The 20,829-nt window shown below is 36.9% G+C and overlaps 4 protein-coding genes across 5 annotated transcripts; 1 reads left to right on the plus strand and 3 right to left on the minus strand.

The window, feature by feature from the left end:
• Positions 1 to 1,164: 1,164 nt before the first annotated feature.
• On the plus strand, positions 1,165 to 4,000 carry LOC109148025 (mitogen-activated protein kinase kinase 2-like). The gene is made up of 9 exons (XM_019295743.1): positions 1,165 to 1,357; positions 1,476 to 1,560; positions 1,843 to 1,977; positions 2,124 to 2,348; positions 2,431 to 2,613; positions 2,903 to 3,126; positions 3,254 to 3,299; positions 3,380 to 3,485; positions 3,577 to 4,000. The coding sequence occupies exons 1-8, from the start codon at positions 1,281 to 1,283 to the stop codon at positions 3,467 to 3,469; spliced, it is 1,065 nt and encodes a 354-aa protein (XP_019151288.1). The 5' UTR covers positions 1,165 to 1,280; the 3' UTR covers positions 3,470 to 3,485; positions 3,577 to 4,000.
• A 355-nt stretch (positions 4,001 to 4,355) lies between these two features.
• LOC109148023 (pentatricopeptide repeat-containing protein At2g03880, mitochondrial) lies at positions 4,356 to 8,912 on the minus strand. 2 transcript variants are annotated; one of them, XR_002048752.1, is made up of 4 exons: positions 8,755 to 8,912; positions 5,201 to 8,202; positions 4,521 to 4,644; positions 4,356 to 4,423 (listed from the first exon to the last, which is right to left on the minus strand). XR_002048752.1 is itself a non-coding variant. In XM_019295741.1 (2 exons), the coding sequence occupies exon 2, from the start codon at positions 8,071 to 8,073 to the stop codon at positions 6,055 to 6,057; it is 2,019 nt and encodes a 672-aa protein (XP_019151286.1). In that variant the 5' UTR covers positions 8,074 to 8,202; positions 8,755 to 8,912; the 3' UTR covers positions 4,993 to 6,054. The 2 variants fall into 2 exon arrangements, 1 of the variants encoding a protein (XP_019151286.1); XM_019295741.1 differs by lacking the exons at positions 4,356 to 4,423; positions 4,521 to 4,644 and having other exon boundaries at positions 4,993 to 8,202.
• Positions 8,913 to 9,184: 272 nt separating this feature from the next.
• LOC109148022 (U-box domain-containing protein 34-like) lies at positions 9,185 to 14,458 on the minus strand. Its single transcript, XM_019295740.1, has 9 exons — positions 14,177 to 14,458; positions 13,191 to 13,312; positions 12,941 to 13,056; positions 12,511 to 12,632; positions 12,227 to 12,393; positions 11,935 to 12,036; positions 11,196 to 11,624; positions 10,028 to 10,774; positions 9,185 to 9,712 (listed from the first exon to the last, which is right to left on the minus strand). The coding sequence occupies exons 1-9, from the start codon at positions 14,364 to 14,366 to the stop codon at positions 9,518 to 9,520; spliced, it is 2,190 nt and encodes a 729-aa protein (XP_019151285.1). The 5' UTR covers positions 14,367 to 14,458; the 3' UTR covers positions 9,185 to 9,517.
• A 468-nt stretch (positions 14,459 to 14,926) lies between these two features.
• On the minus strand, positions 14,927 to 20,019 carry LOC109148024 (lycopene epsilon cyclase, chloroplastic). The gene is made up of 11 exons (XM_019295742.1): positions 19,426 to 20,019; positions 18,738 to 18,909; positions 17,999 to 18,134; positions 17,765 to 17,875; positions 17,583 to 17,685; positions 17,023 to 17,166; positions 16,841 to 16,948; positions 16,624 to 16,720; positions 16,416 to 16,547; positions 15,801 to 15,933; positions 14,927 to 15,182 (listed from the first exon to the last, which is right to left on the minus strand). The coding sequence occupies exons 1-11, from the start codon at positions 19,762 to 19,764 to the stop codon at positions 15,017 to 15,019; spliced, it is 1,641 nt and encodes a 546-aa protein (XP_019151287.1). The 5' UTR covers positions 19,765 to 20,019; the 3' UTR covers positions 14,927 to 15,016.
• Positions 20,020 to 20,829: the final 810 nt, after the last annotated feature.

Here is a 20,829-nt window from a genome sequence, read left to right on the forward strand (position 1 = left end):
GGAGAATGAAATATTGTACGTGAGAAAACTTGCTCTTTAATTTGTTTCCATTTATCTTATTTCCAGACTCTTTTATATAAGAGATCCTCATATGTATAACAACCCTAGATTTCTCATCTAATATTTGACTATTATTATTATATTGCTATTGATAAACAGTAGAATATTATTCCATCAAAAAAATTAATATGTAACTCTCATAAATAATCAAATAAAAAATTAATACACGACTCTCACAAATAGTCAAATTTGAAATCCTTAGTATTCTTGAGACTCCTGACTTGGTAAAAGCCTTAAAGTTGTCTGCAAATTATTTATGTTTGGACATAGGATAACAGTAGTGTCCTCTAACATTGGAATAAGTCTTGTTTATCAATTATATCTGTTTTTTTTTTTAATTATTAGAATCTGAACTTGTAACTTTCCATTTGAGAGTGTCACAAAAATATCATTCATTTACAAGCTCTTTGGCATCATTTTACCTGCTTAATTATATAAAAATCCATAAAACATTAGTTGAATTGTTTATTTATATTTCTTGATTTCTTAATGCATACATGTAGCTATCTTAATACTCTGGAGTTATTATTTTTTGTTAACCTTTTTAATAATTTTAAAAGCCAAGTCAAATGCATGGATGATATACCTTTCAACCAATTTTAACTATTTGTTTTAAAATTCTCAATATCTCATTCGAGATGCATTTACTAATCCAATTTTAAAACGGTTAATTGATCCGTGTATTTTATGTGTATTCTATTGTGTATATGAAATCTATTTGTGTATAAAACATGCATGAACATGTATGAAAATGTAGAGAGAAGATGGAGCAAAATGGGCTAAAATGAGCTTCTTTTATTAAATGTTTAGACACAATTCATTTCTAACAGAAATTTTTTCTTAATTTCTGAAAAATTGAAGAATTTAAAGAATAAAAAACAAAAAACATATTTACTATCACAGTTTTTCATTTTGAAAACCGAAAACATTTTTCAATTTTTTAGAAAACTTGAGACTCAACCAGAGTGTGACAAGCTGTATGATGTAATAATAGTGTGCTGAATACCAGTATTATACTATACTTGTATTCTACGGAGTGTGTATATGGCTATCTGAAAGCTCGGCCCCATACTTCTCTTTGCCAAGACTCGTGCGACGACTCTTTCCGTGGAAGACCCACACAGTCTCACACACACTTCTGCTGCAATTTTTCATCAAAAACCCCCAGAAAAAGAAGTAGAATTGGAGAATACTTCTAAGCTTTGCAAGAGAGAATTGCAATGAATAAAGGAGCTTTGGCCCCTAAGCTCAAACTCTCTCTCCCTCCTCCTGATGAAGTTGCTCTATCCAAATTCCTGTACTTTTTTTTCCTATCTCTCTCTTCTCTCTATGTGCACTTGTGTGTTTTTATGTGTATATGTTTGTTCTTGTTTGTGTATCTTTGATGGGGATTTTTTGGATTTCGTGTTGTGTAGGACACAATCAGGAACATTCAAGGATGGAGATCTGCTGGTGAACAAAGATGGAATTCGGATTATTTCAGATAAACATGTTGAAACTGTATGCCTATTTTTCACTTTCAAGATTGCATTTTTCTCCATTATCATTTCAGATTGAATTGGCTTGGGTGAATTATCCTCAATAAAGTATGAATTCTGTATTTGGTTTTGTGAAAACTTAGGGTGATGTGAAATTTGGTGTTTTCTGATGCAAAGTTTCCATTTTGATCTCTGGTTGAAGCTAAACCTGTCAAATTGACTTGTAATCTAGTATTTCAGATGCTACTCATCTTGCATTGTAGTATCAGAAATTAATTCTTGCATTTTCGATTCTTTTATTCAGTCTACAGTTATAAAGCCAACCGATAATCAGTTAAGCCTAGCAGACTTTGAATATGTTAAAGTTATTGGAAAGGGAAATGGCGGTGTTGTGCGGCTTGTTCAACATAAGTGGACAGCCCAATTTTTCGCTCTCAAGGTACCTTATATGATATTTGTGCATCGTTATGACATTTCCTGCATAGTATTTCCAATGGGAGGAGATCTAGATGAAGCTTAAATCTTCATTTATGTGTTCTTTTTGGTTTCATGTGAGGAGAAATTTTGACACGGTTGAACATTCAGGTTATTCAAATGAATATTGAAGAGTCTATTCGCAGGCATATAGCACAGGAACTGAGAATTAACCAATCATCGCAATGCCCTTATGTTGTAATATGTTACGAAGCGTTTTTTGATAACGGTGCCATCTCCATAATCTTGGAGTACATGGATGGCGGGTCTCTTCAGGATTTCTTGAAAATAGTCAAAAGAATTCCGGAACCATATCTTGCTGCTATCTGCAAGCAGGTAGGAAGTGAACTGTTCATAGCTTTCTTTCATCAATAGATGATATAGTCGAGAGTACTAACGTTTTGCCCATCGCAACCAGGTACTCAAGGGCTTGTGGTATCTCCATCATGAAAAACATATCATTCACAGAGACTTGAAGCCTTCGAATTTGCTAATAAATCATAGAGGTGATGTCAAGATAACTGATTTCGGTGTTAGTGTAGTACTAGCAAGCACATCTGGAGCTGCCAATACCTTTGTTGGCACCTACAATTATATGTCTGTGAGTATAGTCGAGTATTGGTTGGAGCATATATAATGTAGTAAAACATTTTCCTTTCGCTAGTATATTTTTTGGATGAAACATAACCAGCTTGGTTGACGTGAGTGGTCGTGCACTTTCATCCATTAAGAGAGGTCGGGTGTTCAAAACCCCCTCTCATATGGAAAAACCAATATGGGGCGCTTCCTATAATTAGGGCCTACTCAGGACATCTCAATAAATTTTTTCAAGTTTCAACACTTATATTCATTACAGAGTATTATTTTAAGTTGCTGATGTTTTGCTGCAGCCAGAGAGAATCGAAGGAGGCAGCCACGGGTATAGAAGTGATATCTGGAGCTTGGGTTTAGTTCTGCTCGAGTGTGCAACGGGTGATTTCCCATATACCCCACCACGACCGGAGGAAGGATGGGATAATGTTTACGAGCTTATGGAAACCATAGTTGATCAACCAGAGCCTTGCGCACCTCCAGATCAATTCTCTCCGGAGTTCTGTTCTTTCATCTCTAAATGGTACGTAATAAGCTTTTAAATATCCACGGGTATAAAAGTTTGCCACGCGGTTTTCTTATACCTCGAACTCTTTCTTTAACATGTTTATCTTGGTTGCACACATTCTCATGCATTTTTCTTGTTTCAGTGTGCAGAAGGACCCAAAAAAGAGACTGTCAGCAAATGAATTAATGGTATTAGTATTACTTTACCTTTGTTCTCAAAAAAGTTCTATTAATCTGAAATCTTCTTAACGCATAATGGCTATATACAGAGGCACCCATTCATCAGTATGTACGATCACCTGGATATTGATCTTGCATCTTACTTTACCGCTGTAAGGCCTCCACCTGCAACATTTTGAGTTATACTTATACCCGGTATGTTTTACCTTTGTGAATGTATAAGTTTTGAAAAAGAGATTATGCTTCATGTATAAGTTCTAAAAAATGTTTTGTTTCATCTGTGCAGGTTCTATTCAACCTTTAACGTGAATCTCCATGTTCTCCTAAGCAATGCTCTTCTCCTACTGCAACTAGAGCCTTGCGTACTAGTAGTTTGAAACAGGCTGTTTCAGAAGCCTTGTGTGGATCTAACAGTGATCAAGATCACCGTGCATTTCAGTCCTCAATCACCGACTCACCTACCATGGGAGACATAAGAACATACTTCTGTTAAGATATGTGCATTCCATGATTGAAAAATGTAGACTGCAAAATTGAAATAAAAATTCTTAGTTCCAACAGTCCAAATGCAAGCTAATAAGAATTCTTAAAGGCATGGGAAATGTGATAGTTTCATGAACATGCAGCTTTCATTTACACCATGGTCACTATGCTGTTTTCTGTATCATATGATTGGTAAATAAGAGAGCAATAGATGCAGAGTAATTTTTGTTTTGGTCTATAGAAATGGTTTTGATACATAAAATGACAGGAAGGAAATGGTTCTTTCTATCCTACTGAGAAGGTTCAACTACATGTTAAAAATGGTTAACACATGTCTCAGTAAAGGAGCTGCAACCATTCAGGATGTGTCTAAGCTAAACACCATTCTTGATAACACTAAAAACCTCCTTACCTTGCATTTCATTTTTCCACTCAGATTCCATTTATGTTGGCGAGAAATATGGTCCATGCAGAAATGCTGGAGGTAACGGGAAGGCACATGGGGCTGCAGACTAAGCTTTCACACTGTCGAAATGTATGTCTGAAGCCATGCCTCTTTAGGTCAGTGTTCATGTACAAAAGCCATGCCTCTTTAGGTCAGTGTTCATGTACAAAAACGCAGGCTGCTATTTGCAGATCTTTCATACTTCCTGCAATAATGTCACATGAGACACAAGCAAAATGCAGCATGAGTTGCAAAGTTGAGTGAAACAATGTTAATAGGCTTATTTGTGCAAGAATATAAACCTGAAGGCCATCTGCAAAAACCTTTCTGTATTTCAAAAAAAAAAAAAGAAGAAAAGCCATGAGGTCTGCAGCTTTTCTCAGATAATATGGGGGCGTCGAGACTTCCATTTTAAATGTATTCAACCTGCATACAATGGAATACAATATAAATATAGTTTCAATGGTGGGTATATTTACATTAAAATGATTAAATTGGAACAAATTATTTCACAGTAATAAATGGAAGCAATGAAGATGGTGGCAAGGATATTGCACATGGTATCTATGATGAGTGTGTAATCAATTAAGTAAAATCAGCTTGAGGGAATCGGAAGATAAAAGCATTAGGATAAAAGACTATCTATCTACACAGACATCATAACCCCAACCCCATCTTTGTTTAATCAGAACATATAAGTTGCATATCCCAGATGGGAAGTACAATAGATTAATTAAAACCTCATTCTTTGCTAACAAACATACACAGGGTATATATATGAGAAAAAGTGAATAGAACCATTAACTGGTAGATGAATACTGTATTTTGAAACTTCACAAATACTGTATGTATGTTACTGGTGAGCTATAATGAAATATAAGACAACATCAAATAGAATTTCATTCTTTTTCCTTTTCCTTTTAGATGAGTTATGATGAAAACTAACAACAACAGGGTTATGACTTATGATCAAGGTTCAAACCTCCCATATCCTCCAGCTATATTAGACTCAGAAGAGAATTAATTTCCTCTATTTTCCATCAAATGGCAATAGTACATTAATATTTTCTCTTTCCATAAAGACTTCGAAACGGAGCCTTCAATTTTGCTATCCAATTCTCATAGGTCCCCTCAGCATGCAATTTTATGGTCATTTCAAGTCTTCAACTTCTTACTCAGCTTCCAACTGTTTCTTCCTTCTTCCAGCAACAACTCTGCTAAGACATTCTTCAGTTCTGGAAAGTATAATCAAATCAAATCTTCATGCTCCCTCGAGGCATTCAGAGAAAGCAAGTGGACATGAAAGAACACAAATACATAGAAGTAATGTCCTGAGCGAGCTGGTAAGAGTGTTGTCACTGATTATATCTTTAATGAAGACACAGGTGATGATGTTCCATAGCAGAACTGTAAGGAGATCACAGGCTTCCTCTATCCTAAATGGTTTCAATATCAACCAACCTGTAGTTGGCTGTCAAGGCCACACAACTTATAATTTGGCTGATAAAATTACCCGTCGTAACCTTGGTAATAAGACTTACGCATGAACATAATGCAAGTAACTTCCTTCTGACCAAGCTGCTACTGAAGCTCCGTCTATAAGGCCTAGTCTTAGAGTATAGGAGTTTGCATCCTCCAATCCATAAACATAATTTATGAACCCATGACAGGTTTAATTCAGAGCAGTAGAAAGAATGTTGTGATGTTCTTGCCATTTCAAGGCGCAGTCTACATATGCCTCTTGCCCACAATATATGACACAGGCTTGCATAAATACCCGTGTATTACCATTTTTTTAATTTCAGTTTTTGCAAAGGTTTGCCAGTAATCTCCCTGCTACCAGTAGTCACTGCAAGAACAAATACCTTCTTGGAAATGATGGTAGCGGATTGGATCTCTGATGACAATGGTTCGATGCTCTACCTTCGTCAAGAGTTTTGCAAATAAATGACAGTCTCCACATATTCTGAGATTCTTTCTGATTCTAATGGTCTTTTCTCTTGGCAAGCTCATTATGCCAAAAGCAATTGCAAGCTTTTCACTGTGGTACAGAAGTGAGTCTTCCATCTGTTCACCTTCAAGGTCTTGCAAGACAAAGTTGGTATCAGGAACATAGCCTACTTCTTTCAATCTTGTAATAACCTGATTGAGCTCTTTGCCAATCTCATTTATCTGTGGGTGGGACTTGTCTCCCAAAATGAAGGCATGAATCTGCTTATTTACTTCAATCCAGCTACAACCTGGTTCTTTCTTGACTCCTTTGTTGCTCATGGCCCTTCTCACATTGGAAGCCTCTTCCCATTTCTGAGTTCGTGCATAAATATTGGAGAGCAGTATGTAGGTTCCAGCATCACTTGGGTCTAGCTTAAGAATTTGTTTCACAGCATACTCAGCCAGATCCATGTTTCGATGTAATCTGCAAGCACCGAGCAATGTCCTCCACGTCACAGCATCCGGTTCACATTCCATTTCATGAATTAATTTCACTGCTTCATCTAGCTTGCCTGCTCTCCCAAGAAGATCAACCATGCAACCATAATGCTCTCTTACTGGATCAATTCCAAAAAGTGTCTTCATTGATCGGAAGTAATACTGCCCATCTTCTACCAGTCCTGCATGACTGCAAGCAAATAGAACTCCAAGGACAGTGATGTAGTTAGGCTTCATCCCCGAGCTCTTCATTTCCTCAAACAGCTCTAGAGCTTTTTTGCTAAAACCATTCTGAGCCAAGCCCATAATCATGGTGCTCCATGAGATGACATCCTTCTCCACCATCCGAGTAAATGTACGGTTAGCATCGTCCACACTGCCACACTTGCAGTACATGTCAAGAAGTGCATTGTGAAGTATGAGGTCTTGATCAAATTTGAGAATCTGAACATGGAGTTGCCTGCCCACTTCTAAAAGTGACAAACTGGTACATGCTCTTAGACCACTAGTTAGGGTTGACTGGTCAGCCGGAAAACCAGCTCGCTTCATTTTTATGTAGAGAGTCAAGGCTTCATAGCCATCACTGTTTTGAGCAAAGCCACCAATTATAGAGTTCCAAACCACCCGATCATGTGTTTTCATCTCATTGAAGACATCAAGAGCACTCTTCAGTTGACCCATTTTGGAGTAGACATCAATCAGCGCGCTGCGGACAAAGGCATCAGACTCCAACCCCACCTTAATGATGCTACAATGAAGAGGTGTGAGATTGGAAAGGGCATCACATGATCTGAGAACAGAGGAGTAAGTATACATATTGGGTTGGACTCCATCCCTTAGCATGAGAATCAATAGCTTGAAAGCCTTGTAATTGAGCTTAGAACTAGAGTAAGCAGCTACAATGGTAGTCCAGGAGACAACATTTCTCTCAGGCATTTGGTTGAACAAAGCGTGTGCTTCGTCCAACATGTTGAACTTCACATACATGTTAAGAAGTATGTTGAGTAAGAAGGTCTTTGGCTGGTACCCATTGGAAAAAATGTGTTGGTGGACACGTTTGCCATGTTCAACAGCACGCCGAGTAACACAGCACTTTATAAGCTCAGAGTAGGTAATAGCATCAGCCGATATCTTGTGTTTTTCCATGGCATAAAGGGCATTCATGGCTCTTGGGAGATCCCTCTGGTAGCAGTACACAGCAAACTTCTCGATCAATGAATTGGATGTGCTCGATCCTCCAGTTATATTGACATTATGCAAATGAGGCATTGCTGCTACTGTTGAAAAATAATAGGGGCTGGGGCGTTGAAAGAGAAAACCTACTGCCATGAGTGAAGAAACGAGAGGTCTCAACAACCCAACCTCTGCAGGTCCTAAGGTGAAAACACTGCATTTAAATGTTGGCATCGACATAATCACATTCATGTCAAAGATCTACAAGTTAACTGTTCATTGTTTGGTGATGGAAATGAAGTACAAGATACAGATTGCAGAGGCACAATGATAATGTCGCATTATTTTTGACATTATTGAAATTCAAAGAAATGCTTAGCCCTGCAGAAAACACAAAAAAATATACTACCATGTAAGTAAAGACGGAGCATATTTCTTCAATGAGACCATGAATTAAAACAAAATATGAAAGCTTGAGTAATGAATTTTGTCCAAGTACTCATAAAAACCAGAGACAAAATTGAAAACAAAATTTTCAGCAATAAATTATGGAACAGACTTGTAAAACTATATTAAACTAATTGGATAATTCCTTAACACATCTGGCAATTCACACCAGCAAGATTGACACCGAACAAATCCAGAAAACTGAACGATTATATTCCAGACTACTTGAAGAAAACCTCAACTTAGTTCACAATTATAAAGCTATTGTTGCGACTTACTAAAGGCCAAAAATGATTTCATTATGAACTCCAATCGGTCGCAGTAACAAGGAGCATCAGATTCGAGTACGAATTCTAAAACCATGAATTGGAAACATGATTCTCCCTTTTCGTGATGAATACAAAATATGGGCATTCAAATATACGTAACGGAAATCATCAAAAGCAGATAGTTTAAATTATACTAGCTTAAATGAGTTCAAAATACCTAGACCCTGCGTTACAAAAAGTCAGGACTGGGGAAGAAACGAAAGTACTCTAAAAAGCTTGAGAGAAATAGATGGCTCGCCGGAAACAACGAAGGCTCGAAAATGAAATGTACGACTGAAAATGGCGGCAGCTTATTTTCCGTGGAATTACGGAGTTTTTTTTTTTTTTTTTTTTTTTAATAACAAAAAAAAAAAACCTTTAGGGACAGTTTGGTAGGTTCCTATAATAAAATTGTTGTTGTTAACCTAAAAGGGCCCATGCTTTCGCTGACAAGGCGTTTAAGAGAATGTAAATTATGATAACTTAACAAAAGTAGTCTATGCGGGTTCCTATCATAAAATGTTCAGTTAGATGGAAATCATTTTTCATGAAAATTAATTTTTTAAAAATTTAAAGAAAATGTTATTTGCTCTTGTTTGATTGATCAATTTTATTTTTTACCATTTGACTTAAACAATCAAAAGGATACTTATTTACAGAGTAAACACACTATTCAGAACACAATTATTAACCTGTTTTGCTACTTACAATCTTGCACTGCCCTAAAATAACTACTTGCACCCCTACTATACACTTGCCTTCTATGCAAATATGCAATGGCAACACCAAATGCCAGAAATGATCAAAATGAACAAAAGTTAAATATGATTTGTAATTTTCGCACCACTGAAACTCGAATTCTAACGTGCAGAAAGAGAGTGTGAGGGCGTGGTTTAGTTGATATCACGCGCATTCCTGATTCCACACCGACATGCAACATGCTAACCTCCCGCAGAAGTTGTGCTCGACTTCCACTCTTGGATTGCGAGGCGTAAGGTGTGGTTTGGTGTAAGCGTCTTGTGCTGCAATGTCAGTTTTGTCACTGGGGAAATATTATGTCTGTCGAGCCATGCCTCTATTGCTGTGTGATCGTAAGTAAAGCCGTCAGCAGCTATATGTGGGTCTTCCATTACTTCCTGCAATGTCACACAAGAGACAGATGAGATACACAGACTATATAGAAACTCGAAAGCACTTCACATAACAAGATCGTATTTATGGCGAGGATAACCCCATCCAAGATGGCTAAGGATACAAACTTGTAACCACAAGGTCACGAATTCGAATCCCAATTCACAACCCTCTTGGTTTGAGCCGGTCAACTATGGACAACCTAGGCTGTTTTACCTCCTTGTAGGGGTTTACCCAGTACACACTCTCGGGTAATGGCTGCGGGTTTCTCTCAATCACCCCAAAAAAGTTCGTATTTATGGCATTTTTAAAGCGCTTGCCTGAAGGATTGGGCAGTAGTAGTGGCTAGGTGCATGGACATGGTCTCTTGATGCCTTTATACTGGTGTCAGCAAACTCGGCAAGATTTTTCAGAATAGGCAGAACTTCAGTGTCTAGATCTGGTCTATCTCTGCATCTGAGTTGACAGCATTTTAGAGCCAATTTAGCGAGCTCCTCTGTCTCAATCAAAGGCCAATCTGTTACCGACTTATCAAGTATATCCGAGATGGAATTACGGTCGACAGCATTTTCAAACTTCAGTACAAGTCCATTGGGACGTTGGGCAGCCAACAGTTGAAGTACGATAATTCCAAAAGCATACAGATCGGACTTGGGTCTGATGGTGCCAGTTCTTTGATATTCAGGATCCATGTAAGTGAGCGTGCCAGCAATGATGGAGTTTCTATATTCTGTGACGCTTTCAGGAGCAACATCCGAAACAAATTTTGCTAGCCCAACATCTCCAATTTTGCTCGTGTAATTCTTGTCCAACAGGATATTACCGGGTTTGAGATCACGATGAATAATAGGCTCTGGCTTTGAGTTGTGCAAGAATGCAAGTCCACAGGCCACCTCAAAAATAATCCTGAAACGAATGAACCAAGGCATAGATCTGCCATTTCCTTGGACAATGTGATCTTCCAGGCTTCCATTTTCCATATATTCATAAACAAGGCAACAACTATCTGGTGAAGCTCCAATCAGTAAAACAATATTTGGGTGTCGCAATTGACTAAGAACCTCAACCTGCAAATAATTAATTAATTGTTAATGGGAGTTTAAAGTTGCATATAAATAGTGTGATCCAATCAAACTAAAGTGAAACAAACTGTATAGAAGAGAAAAATCAACAATGAGCATAATATCATCTGTGCCTTACACTGATGGTATGACACAAAGCGTGAATTGATATGTTAATGAGAGTTTAGTATTTCATGAGATGCAGAAAGATAAACAGCCACATTTACATAGAAATGATAGTCCTATTTTTATCAACATATAACACACCCTGTGTCAAGTAAAACATACAATGAATAAAATAGAAGCCAATTCACCATAGGAAATATAAATCTGGTTTTAGTAACTCCTGCGAGTGTTAAATATTTTGCCCATCTAGTGTTGCAGGTCAACTAGAAATGAAAAGGACAGAAAAGAAAAAAGAAAAAACCTCTCTCAAAAATTCCTGTGTCTTCTCGGATGCATCTGAATGAAGAACCTTGATGGCTACAGGGGTATGATCAAGGTTGCCTTTATAAACTTTCCCATATCCTCCTTCACCTATCAAATTTGACTCAGAAAAGCCATCAGTTGCTACCTCAATCTCATATCGTGTGTATCTACGATACCTCCCATCACATGATAATAGTGCATCAACAACACTACATTTCTCTAAGGACTCCTTAAGAGATTTCAGTTCTGCTACCCGCCTCTCATAAGTCTCCTTATCAAGCAATTTTCGAGCCATCTCAACCTCCTTTTCAGCTTTCAAATGTTTTTCTTTCTCTTCAGCAGCAAGTCTCCTTAGATTTTCTTCTCTTTTCTGGGCAGCATCTACTCTTCGTGATTCTTCAAGGCATTCAGAAGTAAGCAAGTTGACCTGGCAAGAAAGAGAATGAATAACATATTGTTTGGAGCTAGCAGAAGAGGCAGAGAATATATTTGGTATATCATCATTCTTCATTCTTTGTGTCTATAGACACTGTAGACTTCACTTTGTGCTCTCCAAGATAATCCATATGTGGTCTATCGTACATCTTATGTACAAATATTTGGAGACTTCACTTTGACATGAAGCTTGATTTATGCTCCACTTTTAGACTATTTGCTTTGCTAAATTATATGAGATACCTTATCATAGTACCACGTTTCTAGACGTAATAATGTAATATAATGTTCCAACAACTCACCATGTTTTGGGCATAAATCAGGTCTTCACATGCTTGATTATACATGGCTAGCGTATCCTGTAACTCTAGGCGCAATTGACCAACTTCATCATGAACCTCTGGCTGAATAAAGAGATGTCCTTGTGTATAAGAATCACTTGTACATTAATATATACAGTATCTTTTTTCATGCATACAAAAAAAAAGATAAGTAGAGCAATACTTGGAAGTAGCATATTTTATGTATAAAAGCATCCAGATCCACATACGAGATAAATACAACAGAGGAAATCTAACATTAATTGATCCGCACCGAGTAAGAAGGGCTTCCATTGGCTGAATATAAAGTTGAGGAGGTATCTTCTAGATTTTGGTAATTTCTTTCCTGAGAAGCATGAAAATATATAGAAGAATCCCCTTGGTCAAGTGCTGCAGCATCTGGGTCACTAAATTCAGCAATGGATGATGACCTGCTGTGTGCTTTTGATTCCATAGAAGCACAAGACATGGTGAATTTTTTAGTACAGGTTCACAAGAAAACAAAATTGACAAAGTAGTGTATCATGGTGGTAAATTAGCAGAATGATATTATCATACCAGAAGTTAACAAAGGATTCAAAGACTTCGCCATAAGCCTATTAGTAGATACCACAAAGACATCACAGGAATCAGGGGCATATTTGAGAACAGCTGATGGCACATCCAAGCCTTTTGCCTTCCTGATAATAATCAGTTACATAATTATTAGCAGAAGAGACATTACAAATAAGGGCATTGCAAGTCATTGAATTGGAAAATAAAAAAGGGTTTTGCCTCAAGGATCATGAATGAAAAACCAGTATATTTTCAGTAGAAGACTTGATTGCTAACTCAAATATGAATAGATAACTTAGTTTTAAGTAATGATTAGAAAAAACTTTTAGATGAACAAGGCCTAAAGTAGAAAATAGCACTGAAATTGAAATGCCAACCACAAACTGCAGAATAAGTGCAATGAACTAAAGCCAAAGGAGTCATTTGACCATACCTAGAAAAGTAGCAAGGAGAGGATGAGCCCATCACTAAACTACTAACCGCAGAGTCAGTTACATATCTCAGAAGTACTGTTGTAGGACTGTCTCCTTCAAGTACCAAAGTTTCCATCTGCAGGAATTTCAACATTACTGAACCTGAATATTATCTTGTAAAAGTAAACCACCCAGAAAACATAAAACTCACTTTTTTTCCCTTTTGGATAGAATCTTAAATGGAAACCACCCAGAAAACATAAAACTCACTTTTTTCCTTTTGGATAGTATCTTAAATGGAATAAATATCTCTTCACATTTAGCCTTCCTATCCTGCACATACCATTCCACCACACTGGTCTCCAGCTCCTCAACAGAAACTCTCTCTCCTGCTGCAATATGTCTCATAGGAATACAAATCAAAAGTCATGACTCACAAGGCTAAATATTTGATTGAGCAAGCATTCATTCTAAAATGAACCTTTTTGAGAACTTAATGGACATGATAGATTAAGTCAGCTAGGATTCATGGATCATACAAGTCAACTAACATTTTGCAATATCTCTTGTTTTCTACGGAGTCAATATTAAACTTAGCAAGTGCTTCACTCTAAAGTGAACCAGTTTGAGAACTTAATGGACATGAAAGATTAAGTCAGCTCAGTGTCACAAATCATACAAGTCAACCAATATTTGCAGTTTCTCTTTTTTGTAGCACAGCTATAAAAAAAAAAAGATGAAATTAAGGTAAATACTCCATGCTAAGTAAACTTTGGCAATGGCGAACTCATTTGAAAGGGAACTGGATTGTCTTCTTGAACAAAAATCATTACCGAGAATTTTTAAAATTTTTGTAACTTTTGATGCTTTTTCATATGGAATATAGTGAATGGAGAATGGTCTAGGAGTTTTCCATGTAAATGGTATGCTAGTCGTGTTAATTATCATTTTTTTTTCCTTGTTATTTATATTTTTCTTATAAAATTCTTAATAGCGCGTCCGTCTTTAATAATAACCATAGAAGCAAATTTCCATAGCAGATAAAGAATGCTCAACAGAATTATAAAAGCTCTCAATTTGTTGTAAATCCTAACTTCAAAAATTAGCTGAAAGCAGGTTTTTTCTTCCATAAACAGATAAATCTATAATCACACAAGTTTATATATAACACATCATCCGAAATTCCGAATGATATATACTCCATGTGTATATATATGCATATGGACACACAGTGAGAGAGAGATAGAGAGAGATACATGGAGTAGGAACTGAGGTGACGCTAGGCATGACGTGTACAAGGATAAAGCGGTCGGCTTTGGGCAGCAGCTTCTCCACAGCCCACCGGACGGCTCGTTGACTACCTCTTCCATCGGCGCTTTTCACGGCCACTGCTACAGTCAGGGCCGACACTGGCGGAGGACGGTGGCCGTCGGCTGTCGCTTCCATTCCTTGGCTGTGAACCGGAATGTACGTCCGAGGTCAGAGCAATCGGCGTTTTGGGATTCGGTGATTACCGGATTTAGAGGGCGGCTCAGTTGGGGGTAGAATAGTAATTCCCAGCACTTAATACGGAGAATTATAGATTGTTTGACTTTTCTTCGGGTTGACCCAACTTGACATTTTTAGTCTATTACTCTGAAATAGAATTGATGTACACGAGACATTGATTAAATTATAAAGGACTAACTTTGCATTTTGCATATTGCAAATTAGGGATAAATGATTACAGGGAGATAAATCATGCTTATAGATAATTTGCTTAAATCAAAAAGTAATAGGTGGCTCCTACTAAAAGTCAAATTTGAAATATTATGATTATTAAGCCAACAATCAACCAACTTGACTGAAATTGTCAAGAAAATAACCAAACCATGTGGATCATACAAGCTTGTGGCGATGATTTGTTTACCAGACCACAAAATTTTTGTGTTACTTTTCACAGCACTACTGACCAACCACAGAATCAAAGGAGCAGTAGCTTTATTTGATAAATAAAAAATTCTATAGAATTGGAAACCTCTGAAGTGGATACATGGCCTCTACACATGGTTTCTATATATCTATTCTATAATATAACATCGACTAGAAATATGGATTTACAGAGTGAGATAAGTTCTTATCATGATTGCACCAGTTGGGTCAGATATCAGATGTCTGATGAGGCATTTTCTCATGTCGTTGGGGGCAATAACAAACATATAAAATGCAAATAACATGAGGTCCGCTGAGGATAGAGTTGATCCCAGAAATCCTTGCCACATCCTATAAGGAAAATAGAATTCTGTTATCTATTTTTGAGAATTTTAAGGTTACATGCCTTTGAGTAAGTAGGTAAATGTATGCAAACAAAAATGATTAAGAAAACACTTAGATGTATTTAGAAAGAGTTTCTTTGTTCTGGATTACCAATATGGCAATATGGTCTCATTATGGTCTACATAAGATTGGTTTTCTTCATGTGCTTCAGAGGATCTGACTTCTGAGAAATAGGACATACATATTCCTATGTTTGGAAAATAATATATGCTCAATCTCTAGGTTTTTAATGTTTCAATAATTGGCCTACCATGTTTATGTGGTTGTAGGTTCATCCTAACACACATGATTTCAATATTATGTAGGCTTTTTAGGTTCTAGAAAGGAAGATGCAGGTAACCTAACCAGAGGCTGTATAGACATGAACTTGGGTGTATCATTCAACAGGTGAGCACTTGGCTTACTTGGCTACTAGTCCTCGACCAAACTGAACTTTTAACAAAATCATTTTCAATCCTAGTGCCAAACTGGAGCACTTGGGTACAATTGCCTAATTTTGAAGTACTATTTCCCCAAATATGAGTTGTATATACCAGACTAGGGGATAAAAGTTTTGATTCTTACCAGTTTGGTAAGCGGAAGAATGTGTGGAAAAATGTTCGTATTCCTTCAATATCAAGCTGCAATATAAGTGCCAAACCAAATAGGAAAAATGATCTTTGTCGTTTCCTTTCTTGCGGCCAAAGCGTTTCCCAAGCTGAAACCAGAATTTCAACATTAAAGTCAGTCACAATTCATGACTGCAAAAATCAAGAGAGAGAGAGAGAGAGAGAGAGATGGTGCAAGACTAGCATTTTTGGGGACTAAGTTTTTGAAATTTCTAAATGATCCAGCTTTCTCCTCTGGTATTTCTGTCATGTAGATTAAGGGAACGCCTCTTCGAATGTGTGTTATAATGTTTCAGAAACCATTTTTGTTTGAATAACAACAAGAACTTGAGAATTGATTCCAGCTTCATATTTCTTTCCCTTGGTTGTGGGCTTTTTTCTGCTAGTTTTTGTCAGATTGTCCTGATCAAACTACCATGTCCATTCTTCTTTTTTTAATGCATTTCTTTAAATATCTTATAGAATTACAAAAGTTTCTGCATACTTCAAAATCTATCCTGTATTCATAGGCAGTTAAAATGCAAACTCAAATATTGTAAAATGTACCAAGATAATTACACATATCCCATACCTTGTGTTGAAATATTTTCCGTACTTCTTAAACTGACAAGCATATCATCCATAGCAGGACTTCGTTTCAAAATATTTGCTATGACAGATGCATATCTTGGAGCCTCTGACAATGATCTTACCACCGAATACCCTGGTGAGCAAAGGTGACAATGTTTCAAAAAATATTATAGTTCAACTTCTTCAAAATATAAATCAGCCTATATTACCTGTAGCGGGATGAACCATACTAGCAGCAGCACCAAATGCAAGGTTTCTTTGATCAGTATTTGGCAAGGATCCACCAACTGGTATATAAGACCATTCCTGCATAACAGCATAAGTTTTGGTGCTTGATTTTTGATTAATGGTATTTATTGAATATAGTCCCGAAAAGGACTTACATTTTCCAGTAAGAATATAATCACATTAGAGCAACTGGATTACCTCTTCATAAATTTTCTTTATTCGGATACCCATTGTCTCCAGTCTTAACATTAGTTTGTTCTTCAAGAGATCAAAAGGCATAGCTTCTTTTGAAGCCAAACAAGTTTCCTGAAAAGCATTGCATTATATTCTCTTGCGTAACCATGTAAGATGTAGTACACACCAAAAGATCCAGCACTAACCTCAAAAAAGACTCTTGTATCAGACATGGGCATTGCGTAAAGAAAGGTTGGAAATTCTGCTTCTAAAGAGTGAACTTTGTGTCTGACATAGTCTCTGTAATCCATGAAAACCATCAGGCTGGGGTCATATGGATTGTTTTCCACCTAAAAAGTATTAAATATGAAAAATAATCATATATCTGCAGCATTTAACAAATTTTACTATTTTAGTTTCATACTTGGTGTCATTGAAGATACAGAAACCATAAAAGTCTCATTTATATATATAAATATAAATGATTGTTGTGGAATAGTACTTTTTTAACATAAGAACAACATCACTAAACCAATTTCTCATTCAAAAAGAAGAGCCTATCCCAGTTTTCCATGAAACCAGAATCTTTTGCAAAATACAATGAACACATCATTCATGCCACAATCTTCACTTTGATTCACCATTTGAGCATATTTAGTCAGCTAGAGGAAAACTATCAAAACTTTTTTAGTGAGTGCATAACATCAAAAGAGCATATACAAAACCGAGTATTATAAGAGATTAGAGAGGCAGTCCGTTGTTATACCTCAACCTCCACACCATAAGCTGTTTGAACAGAAACCCTTGGACCCCCAACCTCATACTGCAACAATTTCCCTGAGGCGGCTCCAGATGCGACAGTAACTAGCCTGTATTATAAAATTTGAAGTTATAAAACCAGTATTTAAATGTCCAATATTAGTGATGGAAACCAGAGCAAGCTTGTACCTGCATGGAATGATGACATTGCCTTCACATTCCACAAGACTCTGACCAATTGCATTCTCAACAATCCTTTCCACTTTCAAGTTAAGATATGAAACCCCTGACTCCAAACACCTAAGAAACTAATATGAATTATTGATTTGTGAAATAAAAAGTAGCAGAAAGACCAAGATTGATGTTTCAAATATTTTATTTTTATGATCTCTAATTTCATGGTTAAGCTTCAGTAGATGTAACCTTTTCAACAACTCCTCATGGAGCAAATGGCGACTAACACGTCCATAAGCACGGCCAATAAGAATAGGATCTCCATCATCAAGATATACAATGGTATCCCGCCAAACATGTTCAATGCATCTCTGAAGCCCAAGATCTGTAAAGAAGAAAGTTTAATGCCAGTTGTGGTGGCAAATGTAAGACTTACATATGATCAAAATTCTTCACATTGTACAAACACTGATCTTTCATGTACAATGCAAGTGCATCATTACTAGCTATATTATTTCAGAAACCAAGTAAAGGATGAACATTGTTGATTTTTCGCCATTTATTCTCCCTCTTTTCTATTCTATAACCAAGTCACCATCACATGTGGTGCAGTAGGGAATAAAAAAAATAGCATTACAATTTTACATCATAAACTACTTGAAAGAATTCACCATACAAGCCACAGAAGCATATAGCAAGGGGAAATCAAATTTTACTAAGGTAGTTGCATCACCAAAAGTAAATGGACCTTACATCTTCAGCCATAATTACATAGCCTCTGTTTGGCAGAGCTTATTTAGGAGCTTATAGCTTATTTTAAGCTACTAATAAGATATAAGCTCTGTTTGATCATGTTCCCAAAATAAGCTAGTAGCTTATTTTGAAACGCTACTATCCTTATCCATAATCATTTATGGATCAGGTTAACATATTCTATGATCTATCAAGATAAAAAGAACAGGACATACGATAACTAAAGGTTATTTACCTTTGAATTCATCTTCCCAGACCCCATAGTTATTTGTGAAAGGAAGATCAGGGCCAATGAGCCCCACATTCAAGCCTATCTTAGCTGACTCCGCAGCAAGCGCAAGGCCAGCAGGACCGCAGCCAATCACTACCAAGTCCAAGATGTCTTCTCCTACTGATATTTGTGGCAACTGCAACCAGCAGAGATAACATCATGAATAAAATTATGAAACGGATAGGTATACAGATCTCTGTGCAACAGCTTTTTTTACCCCTCTAAATATGTCCAGAATGTGATACCATTGTGTAATTCTTTCTTTAGTTCAATTTATAATTCTCTATTTGGTTAAATCCAGCAACAAATTGAGCCATGACAACTGCTCTACATCACAAACATTATTCCCAAGGTCGATTATTGGCTTTTAGTAGTCAGAGAATGCTGCAAACTAATTCAATCGAGTCACTCATAATTCATTAGAAATTATATATCGACTCAAATGATTTACCCTACGTTTACTTAATAACACATTGAAATTGAACACTTAAAGGTTTACACCGATCAGCTAACAACACAATCGAATACCACAAATGGGCAAAATAACAGGAATATAAAAATGCAGATAAATGGCAATGACTCAAAAAGAAGATGATGATGATGATAATGATGATAAGAAAATATCATTTTCCTATGGGATCATGATATCCACCGTGTCCAGAAGCTTAGACTGTTCATCCATGTGCTTGTTCTGTTGCATTTGAACAAACAAAATCTCCGAACCGCCGGCTTTTACATAATCCTCCTCGTCCGCAAACTCTTCTCTCACCGCCACGCCAGCACTGGTACTACCACTGCTCTTGCACCTCACTCGTAGAGTCGCCACTGCCGCCGCCGCTGCCGCCGAAGTCGATATATACGTACAATTTTCCGTACGTACAGGCCAAACCCCGTGCCTTTCACCCCTCAACCTCCTCCTACAGAATGATTTCACCGCAGGACACGTGGAGAGCGCCATTGCAGAGAAGTTCAGAGCTCCGATGCACTCCATTTCCGCCCGGAATTCTCGCTTTCTACTTTGACCTCGTTCAGAGTGCCGGCTCCAGTTTCATTGCCTCCACCTGTTTCTCAGGGGAAACAAAAAAGGTTTGAAAAAAATGGCGGGAAAATGGCGGTATGTGATTAAGCGTTCGAGTAGCGAGCTTCGGATTCGCAGCTATGGTGGGAGGAGCAGAGCAGAGAGCAGCAGCTAAGCTAATGGATAGGGGGAGGGAGCATTTTGATGACGTGTTAAAACTATCATCAGGACACTGACACGTGGACGGATTTCATTTGATAGAGATATTATTATCAGCTTGGAGAAAAAGTCGCGTCGTGTGAAATATCCATTTTGCTCACATGTTTTGGGCAAATTCAGTAATTGGCGTCTCGAACGTCTCCCTCTTTGACATTTGACAATTTTCCCTTATATGGTGATGATTTTGTCTGTCTACCTATACGCTATAGCGGAAAATAAATTTAAAAACAATTCTATTAATAGACTTTCAAATTATACTCCTTGATATGGCATATATTGACCAGTTATTTTTTTTTATGTGAATCTCAATACAAGTGTCTACATCAAGATTATGTGAGAGTAAAAAATAGAAGTACATGTAGTATTTTTATTTAAATATAAAATTCTATTACATGTTTTTTTAATTTTTACTATCTCACTTTTACGTTCTGATACGACAGACGCTTATAAATTACTCCCTATTTTTTCATGTGACTACTTTAAAAGTGTCTACATCAAGATTCTTTTGTGTGGGAGTAAAGAATGTGAGTCGACATAGTATTTTCCTTAAAAATGACATTTTTTAAGAGATAGTTATAGTTAAGATTTAGTTTTGATTCATTAACGTCTTAAATTTGTAATTAAAAAAATAATATTATTTTTCATCTTAAGCTCACATCCGAGTAATGTAATAAAACTCGTTATTTTACATTTTGACTTTCTTGATTTCAGTCCGTTATTTATGAGTAACATAGGTTCATTTACCTCATTGTGGTCCTTTGCCGACTAAGGTCACAACACTATGAATTTTACTCTGTGCACATCATCGAATAGTGGTTA

The sequence above is a fragment of the Ipomoea nil genome, unplaced genomic scaffold (assembly GCF_001879475.1).
Source record: "Ipomoea nil cultivar Tokyo-kokei standard unplaced genomic scaffold, Asagao_1.1 scaffold2036, whole genome shotgun sequence".
Classification (NCBI taxonomy): Eukaryota; Viridiplantae; Streptophyta; class Magnoliopsida; order Solanales; family Convolvulaceae; genus Ipomoea; species Ipomoea nil.

Excerpts from the sequence above, each read along its gene's own strand:
- LOC109148023 (XM_019295741.1), bottom strand. The coding sequence starts at position 8,073 with ATGAATGTGATTATGTCGATGCCAACATTTAAATGCAGTGTTTTCACC.
- LOC109148025 (XM_019295743.1), top strand. The coding sequence starts at position 1,281 with ATGAATAAAGGAGCTTTGGCCCCTAAGCTCAAACTCTCTCTCCCTCCT. Across the intron at positions 1,561-1,842 it reads CAGATAAACATGTTGAAACT|TCTACAGTTATAAAGCCAAC; the intron begins GTATGCCTATTT and ends TCTTTTATTCAG. Across the intron at positions 3,127-3,253 it reads TGTTCTTTCATCTCTAAATG|TGTGCAGAAGGACCCAAAAA; the intron begins GTACGTAATAAG and ends TTCTTGTTTCAG.
- LOC109148022 (XM_019295740.1), bottom strand. The coding sequence starts at position 14,366 with ATGGAAGCGACAGCCGACGGCCACCGTCCTCCGCCAGTGTCGGCCCTG. Across the intron at positions 12,633-12,940 it reads TCTCCTTGCTACTTTTCTAG|GAAGGCAAAAGGCTTGGATG; the intron begins GTATGGTCAAAT and ends GATTATTATCAG. Across the intron at positions 9,713-10,027 it reads ACTACTGCCCAATCCTTCAG|GAAGTAATGGAAGACCCACA; the intron begins GCAAGCGCTTTA and ends GTGACATTGCAG.
- LOC109148024 (XM_019295742.1), bottom strand. The coding sequence starts at position 19,764 with ATGGAGTGCATCGGAGCTCTGAACTTCTCTGCAATGGCGCTCTCCACG. Across the intron at positions 17,876-17,998 it reads CATGAGGAGTTGTTGAAAAG|GTGTTTGGAGTCAGGGGTTT; the intron begins GTTACATCTACT and ends TTAGTTTCTTAG. Across the intron at positions 16,548-16,623 it reads TATGGTTCATCCCGCTACAG|GGTATTCGGTGGTAAGATCA; the intron begins GTAATATAGGCT and ends TTTGCTCACCAG.